The 16939-nt window shown below is 39.4% G+C and overlaps 1 protein-coding gene across 2 annotated transcripts in view; it reads left to right on the top strand.

The window, feature by feature from the left end:
• The window catches only part of UBA2 (ubiquitin like modifier activating enzyme 2), a 51438-nt gene extending 35377 nt beyond the window's left edge, over nucleotides 1-16061 (top strand). Inside the window, exons 12-15 of one of the 2 annotated variants that reach the window (XM_023759856.1) lie at nucleotides 7062-7158; nucleotides 11717-11822; nucleotides 13065-13201; nucleotides 15049-16061. In XM_023759856.1, coding sequence (XP_023615624.1) covers nucleotides 7062-7158; nucleotides 11717-11822; nucleotides 13065-13201; nucleotides 15049-15227 — 519 coding nt within the window. In that variant the 3' untranslated portion in view covers nucleotides 15228-16061. The remainder of the gene's footprint in view (nucleotides 1-7061; nucleotides 7159-11716; nucleotides 11823-13064; nucleotides 13202-15048) is intronic. The other variant, XM_006095968.3, reaches the window with a different exon arrangement.
• Nucleotides 16062-16939: the final 878 nt, after the last annotated feature.

Raw genomic sequence — 16939 nt, 5'->3', positions numbered from 1 at the left:
TTCATATGTCTCTTGACCATCTGTATGTCCTCTTAGGAAAAGTGTCTATTTAGGTCTTTTGCCTATTTTTTAATTAGATTGTTTTGTCTTCCTTTTGTTAAGTTGCATGAGTTCCTAAAATATTTTGGATATTAACCCTTTATCAGATGTATCATTGCCAAATATGTTCTCCCATACAGTGGGTTCCCTTTTTGTTGTTGATGGCTTCTTTTGCTGTGCAGAAGCTTTTTATTTTGATGAAGTCCCATTTGTTTATTTTCTCCTTAGTTTCTTTTGCCCCTAGGAGATGTATCTATAAACATTGTTACAAGAGATGTCTGAGATTTTGCTGCCTATGGTTTCTTCTAGGATTTTTATGGTTTCACGACTTACATTTAAGTCTTTCATCCATTTAAGTTAGTTTATTCTTGTGTATGGTATAAATTGTTGATCTAGTTTCATTTTTTTGCATGTAGCTGCCCAATTTTCCCAATACCATTAATTGAAGAGACTGTCTTGACTCCATTGTATGCTCTTGCCTCCTTTGTCAAGTATTAATTGAGCATAATAGCTTGGGTAGATTTCTGGCGTCTCTGTTCTGTTCCATTGATCTCCATGCCTTTTCTTGTGCCCGTACCAGGCTGTTTTGATTATGGTGGCTTTGTAGTATAACTTGAAATCTGGTATTGTGATTCCTCCAACTTCGTTTTTCTTTCTCAAGATTGCTGCAGCTATTCAGGGTCTTTTCTGATTCCATATAAATTTTTGGAGTATTTATTCTAGATCTGTTAAATATGCTCTTGGTATTTTAATAGGATTGCACTGAATCTATAGATTGCCTTGGGTAGTATTTTAATGATGTTGATTCTACCAATCCATGAACACAGTATATTCTTCCACTTGTTAATATCTTCTATCTCTTTTTCAACATCTCATAGTTTTCCAAGTACAAGTCTTTTACCTCCTTGGTTAAGTTTATTCCTGAGTATCTTAATTTTTTTGATGCAGTGGTAAATGAGATTGTTTGTTTAGTTTCTCTTTCTGAGAATTTATTATTTGGTGTATAAAAAAGTCATCGATTTTTGGGTGTTGATTTTTGTATCCTGTTGCATGACCAAATTTATTTATTAAATCTAGTAGTTTTTTGGTGGAGTCTTTGGGGTTTTCTATGTACAGTATCTTATCATCTGCAAATAATGAGAGTTTTATTTCTCCTTTCCAATTTCGATGCCTTTTATTCTTGTCTGATTATTGTGGCTAGGACTTCGTTGAATAAGAGTGGTGAAAGCAGACATTCCTGTCTTGTTCCTGTTCTTAGGGGGAATGATTATAGTTTTTGCCCATTGAGTATGATGTTTGTTTTAGGTTTGTCATATGGCCTTGAAAGGACAGAACGGGACTGATAGCTGTGTTCCTAACTCCTCTTCCAGCAAAAGCCATGGAGTGTATCAGTTACTCAGCCTGCCCTTGTCTCAGCCAATGGGAATGCAAGGGAAAACAAACTCAAGGCCAAGAGTATGCTAGCCACCCCCTGTCTTTGTGTAACCAGACCCTAACTGCACCCTGCCTTTGCGTCATTAGCCCCCCGGCCCTCACTCAACCAACCGGAATTGGCCAAATCAGTGGTCCAAGCCCTATAAATTCTTTGTTCTCTTGGGACTCCGGGCTCTCTCTCGCATCCAGTAATGGAGGCAGAGGGGGACCAAGCTAGCTTGAATAAAAGACTCTCTGCTTTTGCATCGGATTTGGCGCTCCCTGGTGGATCTTTGGGGGTTCTTGAAATCTGGGCATAACAGCCTTAGTCATATGGAGATATGCTCCCTCTATTCCCACTTTGCTGAGAGTTTTTATCAAAAATGGGTGTTGGGTTTTGTCAATTGCTTTTTCTGCATCTATTGATATGATCATGAGATTTTTTGGGGGAGCCGGCACGGCCATGGCATACTCATGCCAGCTCAGCCTGGTTCAGTGACCCTGAGTGGGGGCGATGAAAGGCTTAGAAAAGACAGAAAAGAGAATGAAAGCTGGGTCTCGGTGGGACGCTGCTCCTCTGATGGACAGCACCCACGCCCACAAGCCGTGTCTTTATTTTATAGCAGATGCCACGAGGCAAAGTAAGGGCGTGATCAAGATGTTTACAACATTCTCGTTGGGTTTCAACCCTACTCAACTACATGCACCTGAACTCTATCACTCAGGCACGTGGGGCTACGTGTTCGGACCATAAGTTCAAGCTTACAACTATAGCTGTTGCCTATAATTGTGCTGGGAGGGCTCTGCCCTCCAGCTGGGACTTGCACGTGGCCACGAGAGGACTGTACCCTCTCATTAGTCCAAGGCTTGAACCTGTCCAAAACACTGTAGCCGCGCCCCACAATTTTTATCTTTCAATTTGCTTATGTGATGTGTCACATTTATTGATTTGCAAACATTGTACTAGCCTTGCATCCTGGAATAAATCCCACTTGGTTATGGTATATGATCTTTGTAATATATTGCTGGATGTGATTTGCTAATAATTTGTTGAGGACTTTAGCATCTATGTTCATCAATGATATTGGCCTGTAATTCTCTTTGTAGTGTCTTTATTTGGTTTTGGAATTAGGATATTGCTGGCCTCATAAAAAGAGATTGGAGTGTTCCTTTCTCTTGGATTTTTTGGAATAGTTTGAGGAGTATAGGTGTTCTTCTTTGAATGTTTGGTAAAATTCCCCTGTGAAGCCATACGGACCTGGGCTTTTGTTTGGTGGGAGTTTTTTTTATTTTTGCTGCTATTTCCTCAGTTGTTATTGGCCTATTCAGGTTTTCTGATTCTTCTGTTTTAGTTTTGGGAGATTGTATTTTTCTAGGAGTTTATCCTTTTCATCCCCATTGTCAGCTTGTTGACATGTGGTTATTCATAGTATTTTCTTACAGTCTTTTGTATTTCTGTGGTGTCAGTGGTTACTTCTCCACTTCTGATTGTATTTATTTGGGTCCTCTCTTTGTTTCTTTTCTTTCATTTTTTAAATATATTTTTATTGATTTCAGAGGAAGGGAGAAGGAGAGAGAGAGCGTGAGAAACATCGATGAGAGAGAGTCATTGATCGGCTGCCTCTTGCACAACCCCTACTGGGGATCAAGCCTGCAAACCAGGCATATGTCCTTGACCGGAATCGAACCCTGGACCCTTCAGTTTGCAGGCTGATGCTCTATCCATTGAGCTAAAACATCTAAGGCTCTTGATGAGTCTGGCTAAAGGTCCATCTTATCCTTTCAAAGAACCAGTTCTTGTTTCATAGATTTGTTTTGTATTGTTTTTTTAGTCTCTATGTCATTTATTTCTGCTCTAATCTTTATTATATCCTTCCTTCTACTTACTCTGAGCTTTTCTTGTTCTCTTTTTGATTCTGTAAACTGAAGGGTTAAGTAGTTTATTACTAATTTTTCTTGTTTTTTGAGGTGGGCCTATAGTGCTATGAACTTCCCTCTCAGGACTGCTTTTGCTGTGTCCCAGAGATTTTCGTTTGTTGTGTCTTAATTTTCATTTGCTTCCAGGAAGTTCTTGATTTCTTTCTTGATCTTATTGGTAACCCATTCATTGTTTAATAAGATGATATTTAAGTCTCCGTGTGTTTGAATGTTTTGGGTGTTTTTAGTGTAGTTGATTTCTAATTTCATTCCACTGTGATCTGAGAAGATGCTTGGTATGAACTTGTAGAAATTTGTGTCCTGACATGTGGTCTATCTTTGTGAATGATTCATGTGCACTTGAGAAGAATGTATATTCTGCAGCTGTGGGGTGAAATGTTCTATAAATGTCAGTTAAACCCATCTGATCTAATGTGTCCTTTAGAATCACTGTTTTCTTGTTAAGTTTTTGTCTGGAAGATCTACCCACTGAGGTCAGCGGGGTGTAAAGTCCCTTCCTATGACTGTATTGTTGTTGATCTCTCCCTTATAGTCCTCTAGAAGTTTTTTTTTATATATGTAGGTGCTCCTATATTGGGTGTATATAAGTTTACCATGGTTATGTCTTCTGGTTGGAATGATCTCTTTAGTATTATGTAGTGTTCTTTACTCTCTCTTGTGATGTCCTTCATTTTGATATCTATTTTTTCAGATATGAGTATTGGTACTCCAGCTTTTTTTTTTCCATTTGCCTGGAAAATTTTTTCTCATTCTGTGTGTGTCTTTTGTTCTAAGGTGGGTCTCTTGTAAACAGTAGATAGTTGAGTCATGTTTTTGTACCCATTTAGCTATTCTATGTCTCGATTGGAGCGTTCAATCCATTTACATTTAAGGTTCTTATTGCTAGATCTGTATGCCTAAGTTTCTCTCTTCTTATTACAGCAGTCCCTTTAGCATTTCTTATAATGCTGGCTTGGTGGTGATGAACTCCTTTAACCTTTTTTTTTACTTTTGTCTGGGAAGCTCCTTATTTGACCATCTATTTTGAATGATAGCCTTGCGGGATATAGTAATCTTGGTTTCAGATCCTTGCTTTTCCATTACCTTGAGTACTTCATGCCATTCCCTTCTGTTCTGTAGAATTTCTAATGAGAAATCTGATGACTGCCTTATGGGAGCTCCTTTGTAGGTAACAGTTTGCTTTTCTCTTTTTGCCTTTAAGATTCTCTCTTTGTGTTTAATTTTTGGCATTTTAATTATGATGTGTATGGGCGTGGGCCTGTTTGGGTTCTTCTTGCTTGGGACTCTCTGTGCCTCCTGATCTTGTGTTACTTTTTCCTTCACCAGGTTAGGGAAGTTTTCTGCCATCATTTCTTCAAACACGTTCTCTGTCCCATAACTCCCTTAAGCTGTCCTCTTGTTTTTTCTCGTTTGTTCTCTGATTGAGTAATTTTTGTACACTGCATTCTAATTCACTGATTCGATCCTCAGCTTCCCCAATCTGCTGTGTATTCCTTCCAGTGTGTTCTTTATTTGTGCTATGTTTTTCTTTATTTCTGTTTTTCATAGTTACTATATCTTTTCTCATGCTGTTGAGCATCTTTACCATCATTATTCTGAACTCTGTATCAGATAAATATCTTGTCTCCATTTCATTTATCTCTTCTCCTGGAGAATTCTTTTGTTCTTTTGTTTGGGGGTTGTTCTTGTCTCCACATTTTGGGTGCCTGTTTGGGTTTGTGACTATGTATTAGGTAGATCTGCTATGCCTTTCAATCTCTAGTACAGGACACTGTCAAATGCTGTTTAAGACTAATTAGATCAGGCAAAGACTCAAAGCCTCCAGGGACCACCTCTGCTTGCAGACTGATTGGATTTAGAGTTGTGTAGCCTCCAGGCAATGGTCCACAGGTATGGCAACAATTTTGCCAACAGGGTGGGGCAATTGCTTCTGCCTGGAGGCTAATTGTTATTCTCAATCTCTTAATGGGCCTCAGAAACTCTACTCTATGGGGCAAGGTGTTTTCCATTAGGGTGGGTCGACTTGGTCTTCCCCCCAGGCCCTACCACCTGGATAGCAAATGTCAGTCTCTATGCAGTCTCCACTTTTCATTCTTGGTTATCAGGGTTCTCTCCACATAGTTTTCAGTTGATTATTTAGGATTTTTTTGTGTGTGTATTTTAATTGTAACTCCAGTTTGATCCTAGGAGTGTGTCTGTGTAGCATCTGCTTACTCTGCCGCCATTTTTAATCCAAATATAAGATTTGCACCGGAATCGCAGCAGCCACCAGAATTTTGCTCGCAAAACCCCCCACTGCAGAATTAAATCTGGGGCAGGCAGTGTCGTGGTGCTGCACCTAAATTGTGCTCTCTGGCTGGCTCTCCAGGTACAAGGATGGAGCAGCCTTCCCTGGCCCTTCCTAATCCTTTCTGTGCCTGCCACCACTGCTGCCCCAGCCACTGCCTTCCTGGTATGAATGCTTCCGACTTGCCACCATGAGCTTCTCAGGCTCTAGTGTTTTTATTAGGGAACATATAAAATATGGCCCCAATGGGTATCACTTCCCACTTTTGGGGTCACTTCAGATTATTCTCTGATCATTTCCATCGTCGTGTGTGTGTGTGTGTGTGTGTGTGTGTGTGTGTGTGTGTGTGTGTATGCCTTGTAGACCTTCATGGTCTAAAGGCTGCTTAAAAGGAAATCTCCTTTCTCCAAGAGCATGTTGGTTGGATCTTATGTTTTGGATAGGAAAACGGCAGGACTTGTAATACTGGCCAGCAGAGGATGGTTGCCCCACCTTTCTTTCTTTCTTTCTTTTTTTTAACAATATTAAAAAAATTCTTTTGATGTTCTTTTTAAATTTTTTTTTAAAAAAATTGATTTTAGAGAGGAAGGGAGAGGGAGAAAGAGACAGAGACATCAATGATGAGAGAGAATCATTGATCAGCTACTTCCTGCATGCCCCACACTGAGGATCAAGCCCGCAACCTGGGCATGTGCCCTTGGCAAGAATTGAACCTGGGATCTTCAGTCTGCAGGCTGACATTCTATCCACTGAGCCAAACCAGCTAGGGCCTCACCTTTTTTCTTAGGAAATAATTATAGTTTGTATCTACTCATTCTTGAGTTTAAAGGTAATTCCACTCTTTATAAACCTTTAGAGAGGTTTCCCCACCCCCCTCTCCCCCCGTTTAGGAGCTTGTAGATTTGACAGAATATTACTGCTTTTGATTCATCTTGGAACTTAAAGCGAAATGGAATTTGGGAAGAGGAACGCCATCTTTGAGAGTCAGGTTAATGAGAAAATTTGAATCTGTAAAACATCTGCCAGTGCAGGGTTGTCATGGGGACTAAAAGAAATTATGTTATATGTCCAGCTCAGTATCTAATCTGCAGGGAAGTGCAAAATACCAAGAGCCAATCAAAGAGTTCTCAGTCCTCCATTTAGAGCAAGTTGTATCTTATCTTCATCAGTGGTCAAACATGAGGATGGAACATGGGCATGAAGTAATTGGGTGAATTCCCACTGCTTTCCAACTTGCCCTAGCTAGCCTAAGGTATCTTACAGGACTACTTGGCTCCTTTCCAATGGAAGGGGAAAGTAAGACCCTATATGGAAAAAAGGGTCTAAGTTATATGGTCTTTAATTACTTATATCAATATTTTGATTTTTTTTTTTTCTTCTGTAGATTGTGAAAGAAAAATTTGCTATGGTAGCACCAGATGTCCAAATCGAGGATGGGAAAGGAACAATCCTAATATCTTCGGAAGAGGGAGAGACAGAAGGTATGATACATTGCATTTATTCACTTCGCTCTTTTGAGTGGAGATGTCTAAATGAAGGAGTGCACATTAGGTTGTTCATTTGCTATGTATGTTACTCAGTATCATAGCTGAAAGAGGCAATATGTGGTCAAGGAGGTGCTCTCCCAAGATGGCATTGCCTTGGTAGGATCACAAGTTACAGTTTTGGGAACTCCATGTTGTCAGTGTGTCTCAGGTGCTATTTTTCAATAACCCAATGGATAGTCATCATTTACTATGACTTCAATGCTCTTGTCCAATTTGAAGGAACTGCCTTGCCTGTATCATGGATCCTGGAGCTAATTTGGTAATAAGAAAATTGTTCTGGCTGTTAAATCAGAGTAGATGGTAATCTAAGGCTTTTAGGTGTTTGACCCAAGAGGAGAACCCTTCATAGCCTGCTCCTACTAGAGAGCAGAAAGTAGTGCTGAAAATCAGTACCTAGTTTTGGCTTTTTAGATATATATTTTTTTAATCTTCACCTGAGGATATTTTTTCATTGATTTTTAGAGAGAGTGAAGGGCGGGGGAGTGAGAGAGGCACATTGATTGTTTTCCTTGCAATTTGTGCCCTTGACTGGAATCGAACATCGGTCCCTTCAATCCACAGGCCGATGCTCTATCCACTGAGAAAAGTGGCTAGGGCTAGACTTTATTTTTATGTTTAAGAAGCCTGTCAACTTTTGTTACTGCATTTGTTATATAAGGTTCAGTGTATTTGATTCTGTTTAAGCTTTCTGATTGGTTCTCCTTTGGCCTACACTAGTCAGTCTGATTGGAATTAACAGTTCTCTTCTGTCACTTTGGCATCTCAATCTCTTGGGTTATCGTTTTAGTTGATTTCTTTATATTTCAGATTTTGTCAGTATACCATTGCTTTGAAAATCTAGGGGCATTGTTTTTTTCTATATTAATTTACTTATTTACCTGTTTCTTCACTGGTTATTTATTCAGTACACTTTGCCAGATCCTGATGGGGATGTTAAGCTTTCTTTAAATTAAAACTTAGTGTCGGGATTCTTCTTGGCTGTAGTTACTTGTCAAATTGTTTGGGCTTTTAGGTCATGAGTAATTGGAGGCCATTTGGAGGCCATATTTTGGCTGGGTAGTAGTCTATTTTAAGAGTCTAGTTGAATATTTAGGCCCCATTCTTGACAGCTGTCTTCACAAAAATAAAAAATAAAAATTTGTTCATGACTATACACTGTTCTTTTGGTTCCTTTCAAATGCTAGGTCCTTAAAAATAGAAACTGGTCGAGAATCTCAGTGGCTTAAATGTGGCCCTTCTCCACAAAATACGTGTGCTGCTGAGGGTGAGATGGCATTTACTCAAATACGTGTGTAGTCCTATATATCATAGGCACAGTCATAGGTATTCATAATTCAAGGATGAGTGCGACAGTAGTCTTCTGGTTTGAATTTCTTTGTAGCCTGGAGAGAGGAGAGATGATCAACTAGCGGATTTAGTACAGTCTAAGACAGCCGTGGCAAACTACGGCCCGCAGGCTGGATCCTGCCCGTTTGAAATGAATAAAACTAAAAAAAAAAAAAGACCGTACCCTTTTATGTAATGATGTTTACTTTGAATTTATATTAGTTCACACAAACACTCCATCCATGCTTTTGTTCTGGCCCTCCGGTCCAGTTTAAGAACCCATTGTGGCCCTCGAGTCAAAAAGTTTGCCCACCCCCTGGTCTAAGAAATACTGGTGGAAAAAAGAGTATATGAATTGAAAACTTTGTGAAGGGAGGTTCAAAAGGGAGTTCACAGGAAAAAAGGGACTCTTGGACCAGTTTCTTGGAAGAAAGTAAAGCACTCCTCTGGGCAGAGAAGGGAGTGGCTTGCATATGAGCAGGCTTCTAAAAAGGGCATGTCTTTATAGAAACAACAGGAAAGGACTTTCAGAAATGGCCCAGTTTATTTTTGTTTTCACTGGAAGTTAGGGTGCTGTGGGGGTGGCAGTGCTGGTTCATGGAAGTGCACTGTAGGACTTTCTGTGACTACAGAAAAATGTGTCTTTGTCCTCCCCCAAACCCCAAATATCTTACTCCCACCAGGGTTTAAGAGGTGAAGTAATGTGTTTACCTTCTAGTATGATTTGCAGAGGGTAAATTAAGGGTGTGAGAGTGGAGACAGGAGCCGGGAGTGAAGGATTTTTACTAAGATAGAAGCAGATGACAAGACTTGAGATTTGCAAGGTCAGAATTTAGGGCACAGGTGAAGAAGAACAGCATTATTACAGGACTGTTGCCAGGACTGTAGGTTTACAGATGATGCTAATAACCAGGTTAGAATGCACAGTAACTGTTTTCCTTTTGAGTATGTTGGGTTTGAGGAGTTTGTAAAGTGGGGAGTTTGTGAAAGGTCTTGGGATGGAAGGATGGGAGGGAACTATGGTTTTCTGAAGACATTCCAGGTAGATTGGAAAGTTAAAATAATAAAAAAAAATTGTGAGAGAACTAGAAACTGTCAATAGTTTCTGGGTTTCAAAGTCTAGGTAGGGAGATACTTCCTAAATCATTTTCCCTCTTAAGCAGTGAAAGAAAGAAAAACTAAAGAAAGAAATTACATAAAGTTAAACATGACAACTAGAACTTAAAATATAGTTTACTCAGTATATGTCAGGCACTGTGGATATAGATCAGCAGGTGCTATACAGTCTGTGCCCCTCACAAACAAATACTCAATAAAGTGGACTGAGTGTAGCAAGGAGGGAGTGTATATAGGCAGCAGGATGAGGAAGCAGGGTTTTATTTTCCTTAAGACTTCAGCTAAAAAATTTTTTAGCCCTCTTCAGTTTGTCTCAGTGGTTAGAGTGTCAGCCTCTCAGGTTTGATTCCTGGGTTGCAGTTTGATACCCTGTTGGGACGCGTTCCGGAGACAACCAATCGATGTGTCTCTCTTACATTGATGTTTCTCTCTCTCTCTCTCTCTCCCCTTCTATTCCACTCTCTCTAAAAATCAGTGGAATAAGTATTCTCAGGTGAGGATTAAATTTTTAAAAAATTTTTTTATTTCAGTTTACATACAATATTATATTAATTTCAGGTGTACAACATAGTGGTTAGACCAGGGGTGGGCAAACTTTTTGACTCCAGGGCCACAATGAGTTCTTAAACTGGACCGGAGGGCCGGAACAAAAGCATGGATGGAGTGTTTGTGTGAACTAATATAAATTCAAAGTAAACATCATTACATAAAAGGGTACGGTCTTTTTTTTTTTTTTTTTTTAGTTTTATTCATTTCAAACAGGCCGGATCCGGCCCGCGGGCTGTAGTTTGCCCACGGCTGGGTTAGACAATTACATAATTTACAAAGTGAATCATCCCCATAAGTCTAGTACCCACCTGACACCAAACATAGTTATTACAATATTATTGACTAATTCCCTGTGCTATAGCATAAGCAGTTTTGTAGATGAGACTTGCGTGCTTTTACAGGTCAGAGAGAGGGAGCATTTGAACATGCAGGAGAGAAAGCATAAGTAAGGCAGAAAGGCTCTAGAATAGGTGACACCAAAAGTGTGGTTGGAGGGATTGTTTTTCATTGGAGTATTTATCCATGTAGCAAAGGTCTGTTGAGTCCTAACTGGGTGCCAAGCACATTCTGTCTACTAAGGATATTCAGAGGAAACAGAAAAGACATGTGGAAGATAGAACTAGGTTGGAATGTTTATTTTGGGGAGGCCCCACTAGCTCTTCATTGAGAAATGTTGATGTTGAGAAATCAAGTTTTTATTTAAAGTTTTCTTATACTTCTGAATTGTAAAATTTGCTAAAAAGTTTTGTCGTGGATAACCTGTTTGCAACATAGAATATATTTTGGCCCTGGCCAGGTAGCTTAGTTGGTTAGAGCATCATGCCAATACACCAAGGTTGTGGGTTCAATCTCAATCAAGGCATATACAAGACGCAACCAGTGAAGGCACAAATAAGTGGAAGAACAAATTGATCTCTCACTCGATCTCTCTCTCACACACACACATGTCAATAAAGGATATATTTTGTACAGCCCTAAAAGTTGTCTTTGACTCCTCAAGATTCCAGATTAATTTGGTTTGAATGGGAAAAAGTTCTCAGAATCTCTGTTTGGTGCCTTTGAAGTAGTTTTAGTAGTTGAGTGTTCAAGGACAAATTCCTAAGTGCCTAATATTTTAATGGATTAGTTTGCTAGGACTGCCCTATCAAAATACACAGATAGGGTGACTTAAATAACAAATTTATTTTCTCATAGTTCTGGGGCTAGAGGACTTCAAGTGGCAATAGGTTTGTTTTCTCCTGAGGTTTATCTCCATGGCTTCTCATAAAGATACCAGTTAGATTGGATCAGGGCCCACCCCACCCTAACAGCCTTCTTTTAATCACTTTAAAAAGCACTGTCTCCAAATACAGCCACATTCTGAAGTCCTGGGGTTAGTGCTTCAACATAAGAATTGGGGGGCACGATTCAGCTTAGGGTGGGTGTTAACCTTTTTTAATTGATGTGACTGCTCCATGGAAATATAATTAATGTATCTAAATTTCTTTAAAATTTTTCGTAGCTAATAATCACAAGAAGTTGTCAGAATTTGGAATTAGAAATGGGAGCCGGCTTCAAGCAGACGACTTTCTTCAGGACTACACTTTATTGATCAACATCCTTCATAGGTAAGAACTATTAATATTTTAAATGTAAGAAATTATTTTCATATATGCACTTAAGTAAATGGAGAAAATATGTTTTCTTATCCTTAAACCCTAATATTCATTTGAAACTGCACAGTACATTTATTCAAGTTGGCCCTAAATTCCCTGAGGTTTGACTGACAGAAAAATTTGGGTATCCTATATAATGAAAGGGTAATATGCAAATTGACCCTAATGGCAGAATGACCAGGATCTGGTTGCTATGATGTGCACTGACCACCAGGGGGCAGACGCTCAATGCAGGAGCTGCCCCCTGTTGGTCAGTGTGCTCCCACAGGAGGAGCTCCGTTCAGCCACAAGCAGGGTTGATGATCGCAGTTGACGAGCCTCTCCCGCCTCCTCGACAGCGCTAAGGATGTCCAATTCCACGGGGAGTGGGCCTACGCTGTCAGTCGGACATCCCCTGAGGGCTCCGGGGCTGCCAGAGGGATGTCTGACTGCCAGCTCAGGCCCAATCCCCCCGGGAAGCGGGCTTAAGCCGGCAGGCGGACATCCCCCAAGGGGTTAGGAGCCAGTGGTCCCGGATTGGGAGCAGGTACAGGCCAGGCTGAGGGACGGACCCCCCCCCCCCCCACATGAATTTTGTGCACCGGGCCTCTAGTTAGTAATAAGTATGTTTCACAAAGTCAGACAATTGAGCAAAGATAATGCTAGGAATGAGCTCTAGCCTCAATTAGTCACCAATTGGATGCCAGTGGTGTGCTTGTGTACATGTTTTTGGGAACTCATTACAAAAAGCAAGGGTGCTGCCTGTAAAGATGGGGGAAACATAGAATCCATGTACCCTACTTCTAAAACACCAAATTACTTTGGTCAAGATCAGAATTAGTCAAGTGTGGAATCTTTTTGCATAGTAGCTGAAGAAATAATGCCAGCAAGTTACATTGGGCCATAGAGTATTAGGCTCAATTTTCTGCTTTAGTAATAAAAGTTATTTAACATAAAAAACAAACCACGCTGTGCCTGTTTGAAGATGCAGTGGTATTTACAATTTGAGTTAGAGAGTTTGGAATTGTCACAAAAATCTGTTATATATAGTCTTGCTTTTTATTTTAGCTCTTTGAAAGAAAATCAGAATTCAAATATTTGGTGTGTACATAGCCTATCCTTCAAACTGAGCAGCAGGATCTCTTCTGGTGTGACCTTGCTTTTGTAAATAGTTGTAGTGCTGGTCTATTTTTATAGCGTATGGTTCTTTTACAGTGAAGACCTAGGAAAGGATGTTGAATTTGAAGTTGTTGGTGATGCCCCAGAAAAAGTGGGGCCCAAACAAGCTGAAGATGCTGCCAAAAGCATAACCAATGGCAGTGACGATGGAGCTCAGCCTTCGACATCCACAGGTGAGTCATGGTCCCAGCCAGAAGGTTAATTACCCAACCAACAGGCAAGACTATATAGAAACAAATTATGATTATTTCATAAACATTGACAATAAAGGAGAAATCCATAGGACTACTAGAGGTATGTTTTGGTTTGGCATTGATTTTGTTGTTGTTAATCCTCACCTGAGGATATTTTTTCCATTGGTTTTTAGAGAGAGGGGTAGGGGGAGAGAGAGACAGAGAGAAACATTGACGTGAGAGAGAGACATCAATTGGTTGCCTTCGCACACGCAGCGAGCCTGCAACCTAGGTATATGCTCTTGACTGGAATCGAACCCAGGACCCTCTTTCCACTGAGCCAAACCGGTTTGGGGCTGGCATTGATTATTTTAATGGAGTTTTGATGTATGACCCATGAAGCCATTTAGAAACATTGAGTTATTTTTTTGTTAGTGGATTTTTACAATTGGACATGTCAGTGAGTTTTCTACTAGATCAGTGATGGCGAACCTCTGACACGCGAACTCATTTTTTTGGTTGATTTTTCTTTGTTAAATGGCATTTAAATATATAAAATAAATATCAAAAATATAAGTCTTTGTTTTACTATGGTTGCAAATATCAAAAAATTTCTATATGTGACACGGCACTAGAGTTAAGTTAGGGTTTTTCAAAATGCTGACATGCCGAGCTCAAAAGGTTCGCCATCACTGCACTAGATCATAAAGACCATTCTTAGTAGTAGTCGTAGTTTTGGATTTTGTATCCCTGTTTTATTTAGAGATGACAGATCAGTACATCTGACTTTGGAGTGAGCAGATGCTTGCTGAGTACAGAATTATAGCATTTCACAGTTTTCTCAGAACCAATATGACTGGGAACAGTGTATCAGAGGCCTTGATGCTGGGTTTTCAGTGCTGGTGCTTGTACTTGATTGTGCTGGATTTGGATGTCTACTACCCCTCCCCACACATACCCCTCTTTATTCTTTAAGTCAGGAAACAAAAAGGTACCGATTTTTGTACTTCTTTTTTCAATTCTTTGACCCTGGGTCTTTGATGTTCTTTGGAGTGTGGTTCTAGGTTCTGATGTTCTCTGAGAGTTTTAAAGGTGGTCTTTGAGACTATCTACAGTTTGGCCCATTTGTGGGCCATGGGTTCATGACCTTTCTTCTCTGAAAATAGAGAGGCCCATCATCCTTTGAGGAAGGGACTAGGGTAGTTTTTAAAAATCATAATTTGAAATGTGGACTGATTGATCCTCTGTGGGTAGGTTTTGGAGGCTGGTGCAATAAGTAAGATAGTACTCTGCCTTTGATTTGTTGGGTGGGGGCACAAAACCGCATCCTGACCTCATCCTCTGCTTTTGACTTTGGGCAAGTCAACCTTTTTGTACCTTAGTTTTCTTTTCTGGAAAACGGATAATAATGTTATCTTCTTTATAGGGTTGTTGTGATGATTAAATGAGTTGTTATTTGCAAAGTGCTCAGAACAGTTCCTGGCACATTGTAAGTGCTGTGTGTATGTTGTTGTTGTTGTTGTGTTGTTGTTGTTTACCACCACCACTACCACAGTATTAGGATTTTTACCCTCCCTTTTCTGTTGGCGAAATAGAAATAAGGAACTGTAGTAATTTATATGAGTTATATCATGCCTGTTATAATTTTTGTTTTGATTAGAAAAGGAATAGGTACTTGTTACAGAAAACATTAAGGGAGTATAGGAATATGTGATGTATAAAGTGAAGGGTAGCCTTTCTTAAGTCTGGTCTATATCAGAAGAGTTAGCTTTTCACTTATATGAATATATTAATGAACCATTAGTAATTCCCACACTTTTAACCATTTTTCTTTTTTCTGAAATAAGCACAAGAGCAAGATGATGTGCTCATAGTTGATTCCGATGAAGAAGGTCCTTCAAATAATGCTGACATCAGTGAAGAGAGAAGTCGCAAGAGGAAATTGGATGAGAAAGAGAATATCAGTACAAAGAGGTCACGCACAGAACAGACAAGAGAGCTTGATGATATTATAGCATTAGATTGAACAGCAGTGCCTCCAGCAGAACCCTCTGACTGCATGGATCATCCAATGTCCTTTGTTCCAAAAGGAAAAAGTTGACCCCAGTGACTTGAAGATGATTCTGCTCCCTTTGAAAGCACTCACTTTGCTAGAACTATCAGACACATTGTGGAATGCTGTATGGAAAGTAGGAATATAGTTTAAAAACCCTCTGAGCAAAGCGTTTGCATAACTAGTCATGAGAAGAAACAACACAATGCATGTTGCCTTTTTAATGTAAATATTCTTAGGTATCATTTAATAGTTTAAAATATTGTGGTTTAGTAAAGTTGATACCTGGTTATAAATATTATGCCTTTATTTTTGGTTAGAAAAAGAATTATTTTTAGCCTAGATCTAACCATTTTCATACTCTTAACTGAAACAGATTTAAAAAAAGTATCAAGTGCTGTATTGAAACTTGTTTTTAAATATGAACTGGCACTATGTATATTGATGTAAAACAATGTTAATTTACTCAAGTTTTCAGCTTGTACTGCCTGGTATGTCTGTGTAAGAAGCCAATTTTTGTGTATTGTTACAGTTTCAGGTTATTTATATTTGATGTTTTGTAAAACTCAAATACAACTATACTGTACTTATGGACCAAATAAATGGCCTCTGCATACTTGTTGTACATGCCTGCACAGTATCTGCTGCCTTGTTGGGTTTATTCATTGTATTTTCTGCAGGAATGCTAAATCCTTTCCTTTTAAAAAATTAATTTGTGATGGATATGAAGGTTAAAAGATCTCCACTGTTTGCCATAGATGAGTACTTTCTAAAATAAAGTTTTTAATGGTGGTGGTGCTTTTTAAATTTGGATTGTAAACAGTTGGCCTTTTATTGAGACCATTTCAGTTATCCTTGGCCAGCTTTTGTAACTTAGAGCCTTGAGTTTGAGATTCCAGATGGCCAGAGTCTCCTTTATTCTGCAGTCTTCTCTGGACTCTGGATTGTTCCCCACTTCATCAGAGTCCTTCTTGAGTATACCATTCATTTTGGGCCTAACTCCAGCCTGTAGATGTGGCCAGACCTGCTCCAGATGGATCAACACTCCCATCTGCCTAGACCCCAGAGGGCTGTTAGGGTACTCTCCTCACACAGATGTGCCTTGAGTTTTCAGATAACAGAAACCCATGAGGCTGTTTACCCATTCTCTATCTCTGCCTTTGGGAGTTCTTTGCCACAGTCAACTAAATTTCAAACTGATAATTTATTATATTATCTCATTTTGTATAAATCTTATTTGCCACTCGGGTTAATTCTTACACCTTGTATCATTTCTAAACTCGGCATGTAATCAAAGCCTTCAGAAAAGTCATATGACCCTCCCGGATGAACTGACTTCAGCCTGCAAGCAGGCTGGGTCCCCATCCACAACCTCGGGAGCCTGTGGGGTTCACTTTGCTTTTAGGTTTTTAGGAGTTTCATTTTCCTCCAGAAAGAAGTTTCAAAATTACAGAACTATGTAGCATAAAAAGAAATATCCTGGAATATCAACTCTCAGAATAATTTTCGGTTAACTGGTTACTGAAAATCATTTTCTATTTTGAATTCTGAAAATCAGAAATTTGTGTTTCGAAATTATCTTCATTCTTTAAAACCTTGACCTGCCTATTTAGACACAATTCTCACAGTTTCTATTTTGTATATGTTCTTTTGTTCTTCCTAAGTTGAATTACATGGCAATAAGT

Source organism: Myotis lucifugus, unplaced genomic scaffold (genome assembly GCF_000147115.1).
Source record: "Myotis lucifugus unplaced genomic scaffold, Myoluc2.0 scaffold_164, whole genome shotgun sequence".
In the NCBI taxonomy this organism is placed as follows: domain Eukaryota; kingdom Metazoa; phylum Chordata; class Mammalia; order Chiroptera; family Vespertilionidae; genus Myotis; species Myotis lucifugus.
The sequence above is the reverse complement of the archived record's forward strand: the minus strand, read 5'-3'. Positions and strand labels throughout refer to the sequence as shown.